Source organism: Portunus trituberculatus, chromosome 42 (genome assembly GCF_017591435.1).
Source record: "Portunus trituberculatus isolate SZX2019 chromosome 42, ASM1759143v1, whole genome shotgun sequence".
Taxonomy (NCBI): domain Eukaryota; kingdom Metazoa; phylum Arthropoda; class Malacostraca; order Decapoda; family Portunidae; genus Portunus; species Portunus trituberculatus.
The window spans coordinates 5,742,501-5,754,305 of record NC_059296.1 but is presented as its reverse complement, the minus strand read 5'-3'; the positions used below and the strand labels follow the sequence as shown (position 1 = coordinate 5,754,305).

Here is an 11,805-nt window from a genome sequence, read left to right as displayed (position 1 = left end):
TCACGGAGGTCACCATTTGTCCCAAGCGGCTGCCCGGGGTGAGGGCGGTTCGGTATTATGACGTGCCTGTGCCGGGCACCTCACACATATCGCCTGAAGACACCGAGGAGTGAGTACCTACCTGCAGTAGGATACGTATGTATATAGTACGATATATATATATATATATATATATATATATATATATATATATATATATATATATATATATATATATATATACTCGTACATTGCCACACCTCAGAACCCTGTGTGCCGTGCTCTGAGTCAAGGGGACATGCAACTAATTATAAGTGCTCCACACTGAAGGGAACTGCAAGAAGCCAGCAGGCATACACGTACCAGTCCTTTTAAACTCTTTCTAAAGGTTCAACACTCACAACCTGATTACTGAGTTTATCCATTCATCTACCATCCCCATGCATTGCCTTCCTCGTAAGAACCTTCAACACACGAGAGACGCTACGCGTGGGAATTGCTCTATAAAAGTTGCTTATACCTACACCACCTATCATCACCACCATCCATATATTCAACTTTTTATTTTCATGTACGTGGAGTATTGGCCGAAGGCAACAAAATGGAGCAGACCTGATAATGATAAAGACGATGGTGGTGGTGGTCAGTGTCTGGTGCAGAGGGCAGTCACAGGTGCACGGCTCACAGCGTCCCATCACGCAGATAAAAACGATGGTGGTGGTGGTCAGTGTCTCGTGCACAGGGCAGTCACAGGTGCACGGCTCTCAGCGTCCCATCACGCAGTTCTGCTGGAGCGGCGTGGAGGGTACACATTACATAGTGATGCTCGATTACCATAATGGCCGAGGTCAGTGTTGGCTCTCCAATCCCCGAGGAGTGACAGAAGCGGCCCGGAACACTCGCCTCTCGTCCCTTTCTCTCGGTGTTCCAGTACTCGTACATTAATGTTTGGCCACCCACCTCACCTCACTTCAACACTTTGGTCCGTGTTATTAATCGGACCACTTTTTATGTAAGAGAGGGAAAGTTGGCCATGGGCAACAACAAATAAGAAAATGACCCACTTAGTTGCCAGTCCTCTTGCAGGTCCGAAAGAGTTAGCCAAAAGAAACATATAAATGTCTTGAAACCTCCATACATTTACTATTATTGATGTTTGGCCCCCCTGTATTTGCGTAGTTAGAGTGTTGGGGTTTATGAATACCTGTGGATGTTTATGCATGTGTGCGAGCGTGCCTTGATGTACTTATGTAAGCGTGCATGGGCCCTTGTATGGATGTTATGTAATCTGGCATAATGTGTGGCTGTGTGTAAGTATGTTTAGGAGTGGGAGTGTGTGTGTGTGTGTGTGTGTGTGTGTGTGTGTGTGTGTGTGTGTGTGTGTGTGTTGTAGTAATGGTGGAAAAAAATTATTGTTGTATTCTCTCTATCTAGTCCTGAACGATATTTGAAATAGGGGAAAAGTAAGATGAATGTAAGGAAAAATTAGGAATATGAAAGTAAAAATAAAAGGATCTATAGGAAAGGGAGAGAAAATTGAAGGAGGGTGAGGAAGATGACGAGAAAGTGAGGGGAGGAAGTAATTGTTATTGTATTGTATTCCCCTAGTCTTTAGCGATATTTGAGGGGAAAGTAGGTAAGAGGAATTGAAGAAAAAATGAAAAATATGAAAGGAAAAGGAAGGTGATGGATAGGAAAGTGAGGAGAAAAAATTAAAGGAGGATGAGGAAAATGATGAGAAAGTGAGAGTAAGAAGTAATTATTGTTGTAGAGAAATTGAAGGAAAAATGAAAAATATGAAGGGAAAAGTAAGGTGATGGATAGGAAAGTGAGGAAAAATTGAAAGAGGGTGAGAAAAATGATGAGAAAGTAAAGGTAAGAAGTAATTAGGAGGAATTGAAGGAAAATGAGAAGTATGAAAGAAACAGTAAGGCGATGGATAGGAAAGTGAGGAGATAAAAAAAAAAAAAGGAAGGTGAGGAAGGTAAGGAAAAGATGATGAGCAAGTGAGAAGAAGTAATTAAGAACAATTGAAGGAAAAATGAAACAAAAAATTATGAAAGAAACAATAAGAGGATCGATAGGAAAGTGAGGAAGAAAATACTGAAGGAGGGTGAGGAAGATGAGGAAAAGATGAGAAAGTGAGAAGAAGAAGTATTTATCGTTGTATTGCCTTGTCTTGACTCGGCCTTTGTATTGCCTTGTCTTTACTCTGCCTTTATATTTCCTTGTCTCCACTCTTTGCCTCGGTTTTGATCTTGGAGTGAGTGGTGCGTGATGGGGTGTCTGGTTTGGGTGGTTTGCAGGGCGGTGTCATCAGTGTAGCTATGCGTTGTGTCGTGTCGTGTACCAAGCGGATAGAGTGGTTGATGGTGGTGGTGGTGGTGACAGTGATGGTGGTGGTCAGGCTGTTCTCCCACGGTTATTATTTATGAATTTATTAATCTTTATTTTTGTACTGTTTGTCTCTAAATAGTTTCTCATTCTCGGAGGAGCAAAATTATCTGCTGAGAGAGAGAGAGAGAGAGAGAGAGAGAGAGAGAGAGAGAGAGAGAGAGAGAGAGAGGGAGGGAGAGAGAGAGAATACCGCTATGTCTCATCCCAGGAAACTTCAATGCTCAATGTGTAGGGATCAGTGCGTGCACACACACACACACACACACACACACACACACACACACACACACACTATGAATACAGAGGTAAAAAAACATTAACGAGAGAGAGAGAGAGAGAGAGAGAGAGAGAGAGAGAGAGAGAGAGAGAGAGAGAGAGAGAGAGAGAGAGAGAGAGAAATATATTACTACAGTGCTACTTCTGGTACTACTACTACTACTACTACTACTACTACTACTACTACTACTACTACTACTACTACTATTATCACCACCACTACCAAAAACAACAACAACAACGAAAATATTTACCGCCCAAGAATAAGATCTACAAAAAAAAAGGAGGAGGAGGAGGAGGAGGAGGAGGAGGACTGGTTTCTCTCTTCCCTCGCCAGAGTTATTTCTCTCTCCTTATCTTTGTCTCCTTCCTCCAGAGCTGTTTATATTTGAACCTTTTTTTGTTTGATTTCTTTTTTAATTTTCTTTTATTTCGTTCTCAATTTTTGTTTCCTATTTTTTTCATTTATCATTTTTACTTTTTGGTTATTTTTTCCTTCATTTTTGTTTATTTATTCATCTTTTCATTTTTTCGTGGTGTTATTATTATTATTTTATTCTCTTCTCTTACTTTGCCGTAGTTTTAATTCTTTTTCTACTTTTCTCTTATTTTGTATATTTTTCTTTCATTTTTCATTCTGTTTGTTGTCCTTGTCCTTTCTATCTCTCAGATTTTCCGTATTCTTCTTAATCTTACTTTTTACTTTATTTCTTATTGCCTTTTCTTCTTATTATACTTATTCTTCTTATTCTTAATCTCTACTCTACTGCTCATTGCTACCTCTTCTCCTTACTTCTCATCCTTCTCTATCATACTTGTGTTTTGTTTCATACTCGCCTTTCACTAACCAGTTCCCTCTTCCTTACTTCCTTCTGTGGTTTTGGTTTGTTGATATCTAAAAAATCGTGTTTATACTCTCTCTCTCTCTCTCTCTCTCTCTCTCTCTCTCTCTCTCTCTCTCTCTCTCTCTCTCTCTCTCTCTCTCTCTCTCTCTCTCTCTCTCTCTCTCTCTCTCTCTCTAGGATATGGTTAATCATCTTTGTGATGAGAGAGCAAAGCGTTTCTGTATAGCGTCTGTTGTTCACCGGATTATCCCTTCTCTCTCTCTCTCTCTCTCTCTCTCTCTCTCTCTCTCTCTCTCTCTCTCTCTCTCTTTGAGCATCACAAGCTTGAAAATACTGGCCAGATCGCAAGAACAAACACACAGGAAAACAAGTGAAGCGCAAGAAGTCGTTAAGCCCACACGAGTCACTCTCTTTATCCAATACCTCTGTCTATTCCCAGCCATCATCCTCACCCAGAAATTTGTCTAATCTTTTAACCTCTTAAGTACCAGGACACGTTTTCATATTTATTCAGCTTTTTATTTGGTGAATTTTTACAGCTTCAAAAAACATACGTGGGAATTAGAATAGTGAAGACTCTTGTCACTAATCTTCTGACCCCCCCCCATAGACCCTTCCTAATGTCAATCAAATCGTCTAATCATACCCAAAACTTATAATAAAAAATACGTTCCAGTAATGAAAGGGTTTGATCTTCCAAAAATTCGGATCTCAGTGTATTATTTGCTTCGATCTTCGCTAACCTGTGTTGTCTCTCGTCTTTGTTACGTTTCTCAGACTCCCTCAAGCTTTATAAGGAAGAGAAGAACCTCGTGTACCAATACAAACAAACATACATGCATCTTCACATCTTCACCCTCCTCAGCTCTCACCACTGCCTCTCCTCTTCCTAATACGTAGAGACTCGTTTCCCTCACAACACGCCCATCATTGAAATTTTCCCCAGCTCTGCCTTCCCTCCATGGATACGTGTTCGTCAATATTCGTATGTCTGATTCGGGTGGGAAGTGGTCCTCTTGATGTGCTCTATATAGTGGATGTGACTATATATATATATATATATATATATATATATATATATATATATATATATATATATATATATATATATATATATATATATATATATATATATATATATATATATATATATATATATATATATATATATATATATATATATATATATATATATATATATATATATATATATATATATATATATATATATATATAGAGAGAGAGAGAGAGAGAGAGAGAGAGAGAGAGAGAGAGAGAGAGAGAGAGAGAGAGAGAGAGAGAGAGAGAGAGAGAGAGAGAGAGAGAGAGAGAGAGAGAGAGAGAGAGAGAGAGAGAGAGAGAGAGAGAGAGAGAGAGAGAGAGAGAGAGAGAGAGAGAGAGATTCTGATTCTTAACTTTTATTCACAAGATGTAATACATGTGAAAGAGACTGTTTTTTGCAGAGAGAGAGAGAGAGAGAGAGAGAGAGAGATTGATTGATTGATTGATTGATTGATTGATATCTTTATTGACCTTTAACTTTTTTTTAAGTATATTTACATAAGATGGATATAATAGCATTAATCAGGCCAGGTCTGTTAAGCTGCGGCTTTTACAGACCGGTTGAATTACCTAAAAAAAAAAAAAAAAAATACACGCCAGTGTTACACTAAGAGCTTTTGTATATACTCCATAATTATCTGAATGTATAAAGAAACACAAACAACCATATCCATATATCCGCATAAACTACGGATATATGGGTATGCTTATACAAACCCACCAGCACACACCCATACCCATAAGTATATGCATGGAAATACACATCTATAGACGCCTACGTACATAACTACATAGATGTTAACATGTATACATAAATACTTCATATATACGCACATACATTACAAACAAATTTGACATATTATCATGTGCACACAAGCATGTAAACGTAATCATTATATAATTCAGCCTTCATATTTAACAAATATAGAAGATTCTATTTTTGTTTTAAATAAATTAATAGAATTTATGGATTTAATGTCTTGATGAAGGTTATTCCAATTCCACACGCCTCTCACACTAACACTTCGTTGGTCATGAACAGTTCTACACTGGGGTATCTTTAAATCCATTGGTCTTCTTGTGTTAATATTATGTGAGGGAAACTCAAAAGTTGTGTGTTACAGGAAAAATGTATAGAGATTTGAACACAAATATACAAGTTTGTAAAAGAATAATATCCGGGAGTTTTATAAGTTTATGATCATGAAAGAGAGGGTTTGTATGTTCGAATTTTGGCTTAAAATACACAATTCGTATAATTTTCTTTTGAGCAGTAAATAAATAGTCTATAAGTGTTATAAATGCGCCTCCCCATATAGCAGAACAATACAATAGATGAGGATAAACAATGGAAAGGTACACCATTCTGATACTTTCTGAGGGCAAGCAATTTCGTATCCTATATAAAACTCCGTCATTTGTGATATTCTAGTACATACACTCAAGATATGTGGCTTCCATGACAACCTTTCATCAATGATTACTCCCAAAAATTTTATATGACTTACTCTGTTTATTACATTATCTTCTATCTTAATATCTATGTTATCTAAATCAATATTTGTGCGACTTGATACCATGTAAAATGTTTTAGACACATTAATTGTCAGTTGATTGCTTTTTAGCCAATTTGATAACTTTATCAATTCACTATTGAGTGTAATTATCATTTCATTGATATTTTGTCCTTGAATGAATATTGTGGTATCGTCAGCAAACAACAAAAATTTGAATTTTGAACTAATAAGTACCATATCGTTTATATATATTAAAAATAGCAATGGTCCCAGAATTGACCCCTGTGGAACCCCATAGCGGACTTGTTTAAAAGAAGATGAATCATTATTGTATACTGTTTATTGGTTTCTGAAACTCAAATAGCTTCTCAAAAAATCATTTGCTTTCCCCTGTGAACACCATAATTATTTAATTTTTGTAGCAAAATATTGTGCGATACAGTGTCAAAAGCTTTACTTAAATCACAAAGAACTGTGATTTGAAACTGCTTATTATCTAATGTTTTATAGATGTTTTGAGTAAGTTCATGTATAGCCAATTCGGTAGAATATTTTGGCCTGAACCCATACTGACACTGCGTTAATAATGAAAATTTGGTGAAGTAATCACTTAGCCTTATGGCAAAAAGTTTTTCTATGATTTTACTAAAACTTGATAGAATTGAAACAGGCCTGTAATTTGCATGATTAGATTTATCCCCTTTTTTGTGTATGGGAATAATTTGGGCTATTTGTAATTTTTTTTGGAAAACATCCTTCCCTAAAACACTTATTTACAATGAGTTTTAGAATTGGAGATATTTCATCGCTGCATTCCTGAATAACTTTTATATCAATATCATCAAAACCAGGAGATGTTATTTTGATATATTTTATAACTTGGGAAATTTCTTTTTCTGAGGTTGGCTTTAGAAAAAATGAAAAAGGTACAGGATCTGGTAAAAAAGACTCAAAAGGATCACTAGCAGGTCGGAGAGAGAGAGAGAGAGAGAGAGAGAGAGAGATACTATAGTGTGGTACTACTACTACTACTACTACTACTACTACTACTACTACTACTACTACTACTACTACTGTTATTATTAGCACCACCACCACCCCCGCCGCCGCCATTACTACTACTACTACTACTACTACTACTAAGTTTTCATGGTGCTAGTGAAAGTTTAGGAAGTATTAAGTTAAAAATGTATATGTATGTAGAGTCTGTATATTACTTGATGAAGCTTTTTTCCCCTCTATTACCCTGTAGTACCTATAGATTGCTAACAAAACTGGTTTCTGTCTTCCTGTTTTTATTTTATTTTTTCGTCTTTTTTTACCGAAGCTGTCATGGGCTAGAGCTGCCTTTGACGTGCATCTTTCGTTTTTTTTATTTTTTTATTTTTTTATTTATTTATTTATTTTTTTTCTTGATTGTAATGATAGTTTGATAAGAATTACGCAAGGATTATTTTTTCACCGTCATAGGAAAGACACATCCTTAATAACCCAACATTTTATTTATTTTTTTTTTAAGCATCACGAATGACAGAACCATATACTTGGGAACACCAACCATAATCTCACCAGAAACTGTCACCAAGAGCCTCACCATAACCACGTCTTGACCTACATTTGCCTTGTAATGCTTACCAATCACCACCACCACCACCACCACTAGCTTAGCCTCGCACCAATCATTACACTCAACTCTCACTCACTCTTCGTCTTCAAACTTTTTAGTAACCCTACTGGCATCCTGTCGTCCTTCTCTCCCTGCCCCCTCTCTCTCTCTCTCTCTCTCTCTCTCTCTCTCTCTCTCTCTCTCTCTCTCTCTCTCTCTCTCTCTCTCTCTCTCTCTCTCTCTCTCTCTCTCTCTCTCTCTCTCTCTCTCTCTCTCTCTCTCTCTGATCAGCACGCACCTATCCTACCCACCTGGTCTGAGGCTGTACAGGTCCTACCAATGAAGGTGTGGTGGTGGTGGTGGTGGTGATTATGCTGGTGGTGGTGGTGGTGGTGATAGTGGTGGTAGTGTTGTTATTATTGTTGTTGTTGTTGGTGGTGGTGGTGTGTGTGTGTGTGTGTGTGTGTGTGTGTGTGTGTGTGTGTGTGTGTGTTGATTATTTATTTATTATCATCACTGCTACTTTATTACCGCTACTCCTTTTTGCTACTTATGTTCCTACTTCAACTATTACTGCTACAACAACAACAATAACACCACCACCACTATCACCATCACCACAATCACCACCGCCACCACCACCACCACAATCACCACCACCACCACCACCACACCTTCCTTGGTAGGACCTGTACAGCCTCAGACCAGGTGGGTAGGATAATGCGTGCTGATCAGCGAACAACAACAACAACAACAACAACAACAACAACAACAACTACTACTACTACTACTACTACTACTCCTATACATCTATCATCGTTATTAATATTTTCTGTCACCACCACCATCACCACCACCACTGTCATCTTAATTGTCCTTATCACTACGATCTTCCTTCCCACCACCACCACCACCACCACCCGTCTCTCACTCATGTTGTGGTATCTTTCGTCGTCGTCTTGGAGGAGACGTCGTTTTGTCTCGTGATGACTGCTGGGGGATGCGAGGAGTGGGGGATGAAGTCTTCGATAGGGAGGGAGAGGCAGGGCGGCACGTGACGGGGGGAGCGGTGGTGGGATGGAGGGACGGGCCATGGTGAAGGGTGGAAGACACAAGTGAAGTCTAGGTGGACTGGCAGCCTCACACTCGCCCGCTGTCCACCTGCCCGCCACCACCTCCGCTTCGCTCCGCACGCCAGTAATGGACACAGCGAGGTGCTCGCCTCCCTCACTGCGCTAGTGGAGTCATTACGGACACTGGTCGGGAGGAGGTCGTCGGTGTGCGCCTCCAGACTCGTGGTGGTGTGAGCTGCGTGGTGTTTGCTTGCCCTGACGGAGACAGAGCGTACGTGTTTATATGTGTGTTTGTTTGTGTTGCCGCTGCTGCAAGGAGGAAGAGGCTGGACGGACCCCTGGCAGTGTGAGCCCTGTAGAGCGTCTTCACTACCGGCCAAGCTGGATACGCCACTATTGAAGGGGACGCTCCCCTTCACCATCCTGCGCAAGCACCCCATCGTGCCTTGTAAGATCGAGGTGCCGGAAGACCCGCCGCCCACCCAGCAGGAAGGGGACCAAGAGCAGCAGCAGCAGCAGCAGCTGGAGAACCAAGCAGAGGAGCAGCAGACTGCCCCAGACATGCCTCCTAACACCCCTGAGAACACTGCCAACGCAAACTTCACTGAGGAGGAGGAGGAAGGCTACCCAGAGACCACCGCTCTCCTCACGCCCTCCACCGCCCCTACAGTGGTGACGCCCGACTCTCCCACCTGGCCCGCCCCCTCGCCGCCCTCGCCCATAGCCAGGAACCCCGGCCGCAGAGACTCGGAGGTCTCCGATACTGGCGGCGCCACTACCAGTGCCTCCGGCAAGAAGATCATCAGGTAAGCTGCTCAGATTTATGTATTGCGAGTACTGGGTGTGGCAGGCACTCCGCCCCCTCCCCACTGTTTGACACTGGCTCCGCCCCCTCCCTGGTGCTATGGGTCCTCCACCCTATGGCCAAGAGGGCGGAGGTGCCGCTCCCTGTAAGGTTGTAACTTTGGGAGAGGTAACCTGTTCCCTGCTGGAGGAGGGGCTGCGACCTGCACCAGCCATGCACGGCCTGGTGGTAATACTAGCTGCGTAGGAGTGCCGCGGGGGGTCTTATGCTTTGTCAGGTTGTGCCAACACGCCTCCTAGACCTATGAGCGTCGTCTTCACACCTGCTGAAGTGGTCTGGGTGATCTAATGATGTCAACATCCTGATAAGTCCCCACAGCCCCGCATCCTGCCCTCATATCCTCCCAGCGCCCCTCTCCGTGCCAGGCTAAGCCTCGTCCCACTACCACCTGCACTGCAAAGCTTCACGTATGGTACGCACGCACGCACTTACGTACGTACACACTGAACTCCGTTGCGACTTACATAAGTTCTGCTATTATTCACTGTTCTGGTCCTCCCATGGCACGGCCCGCTGCCTCGCGCCGGCCTGGCAGACCCAAAGTGTTGATGGAGGATGTACGATGAAACCTCCACACGACTCTTCATCCCAGGAGTGCTGGACAATGGCGCGCACCACTGTCCGCTGTCCACTGTTGCTCACTGAATGTTGCGCGGCGTGAGGCTGCTGCTGCTTCTGCTGCTGCTGCTGCTGTTGTTGTTGTTGTTGTTGTTGTTGTTGTTGTCATCGTCGTCGTCGGTGTGTGTGTGTGTGTGTGTGTGTGTGTGTGTGTGTGTGCGCGCGCGCGCGCACTCTTGTCCTGCCTCTTCCTTTTCTGCTCATGTTAACAAGAAGTGCCCGGGACCACCTGTTTTTATCCCCGTTGCTAGCCGCCTCGCTCTTGTCTCCAGGCACTCCGGCCCGCCATCCAGCACGCCGCCCCCACACTGCGTAGTCTCGCGGCCTTCAGTGAAAGCACCTAATCAGTTAATGAGGCAATTAATCAATCAATTCATCTTTGTTCTGTTAAATAACGTTATAACACACACACACACACCGGTAGCTCAGTGGTTAGAGCGCTGGCTTCACAAGCCAGAGAACCGGGGTTCGATTCCCCGGCCGGGTGGAGATATTTGGGTGTGTCTCCTTTCACGTGTAGCCCCTGTTCACCTAGCAGTGAGTAGGTACGGGATGTAAATCGAGGAGTTGTGACCTTGTTGTCCCGGTGTGTGGTGTGTGCCTGGTCTCAGGCCTATCCGAAGATCGGAAATAATGAGCTCTGAGCTTGTTTCGTAGGGTAACGTCTGGCTGTCTCGTCAGAGACTGCAGCAGATCAAACACTGAAACACACACACACACACACACACACAGTACCTGCAGGCTGAGTGTTGTTAATGATTGCAATGTCATCTGGCGGCAGACCTCCGCAATTCTTTATACGCTTCATTAATGTGATGTTCATTTGCTCCTTGTCATTATGTAGTGTACGTCCGTATCTCTCTTAAGTAAACTCCTTCTTCCTTTTCGTTTCATTTTGTACCCCACCATAAGAGTGATCATCCCCACTCTCTGCTTTAATCAATTCCTTCGTGTCCCTTCTTCGTTCTTGATCATTGATTTAGGTCCTCACTTCCTTTTCTAATTGATTCCTTCTTGTTCCTTTATATTATGTAAAGTTAGTCCTTCGTGTTCCCTCGCTTTGTGTCCCTGCGCCTTGTGTCCCTTCTCAGGGCGCCACCAGGGCCTGCCACGTGACGCCATCGCCACCATCACTAAAGGAGGTGACCCCAGCAGGATTAAAGTGACAAGTGGCAGGAAAGTGACGCCACGCCTGTCAAATTGTGAAAGTGGCGCCATTTCCTCATGCGTCATGCCATAGTCCATCTGACTCTAGCTTGTGGAACCTCCAGTTCTGACTTTGAATTGTGGCACTTCCACCTCTGACTCTAATTTGTGGTATCTCGAGCTCTGACTTTAAAGGTCGGTCCACACATACCAATTTGCGACTGGAATTGCAAGTCGGTAGAGTTCCGACTGAATATCGGGCCTAGACTGAACAAGACCAACATGTTGGTCTTGTTCAATCGATTTGCGACTTTATTTACGTTGTGACGTCACGAAGTAAACTTTGAAGATGTGGATAAGAAAATGTTAGAGTTGGTGAAGGATCCCAGAAATGAATCATACAGTAAAAAAAAAAACTTGT

General features: G+C 42.3%; 2 protein-coding genes across 2 annotated transcripts in view; one reads left to right on the top strand and one right to left on the bottom strand.

Annotated features, from left to right (window-relative positions):
* Window positions 1-8,457: 8,457 nt before the first annotated feature.
* Window positions 8,458-10,270, bottom strand: LOC123517763. Its single transcript, XM_045278187.1, has 2 exons — window positions 10,085-10,270; window positions 8,458-9,010 (listed from the first exon to the last, which is right to left on the bottom strand). Coding segments are annotated over exons 1-2 (399 nt in total). The 5' UTR covers window positions 10,087-10,270; the 3' UTR covers window positions 8,458-8,613.
* Window positions 9,314-11,805, top strand: part of LOC123517761 (proton channel OtopLc-like) — a 38,521-nt gene continuing 36,029 nt past the window's right edge. The window contains exon 1 of the mRNA XM_045278180.1: window positions 9,314-9,561. Coding sequence (XP_045134115.1) covers window positions 9,317-9,561 — 245 coding nt within the window. The 5' untranslated portion in view covers window positions 9,314-9,316. The remainder of the gene's footprint in view (window positions 9,562-11,805) is intronic.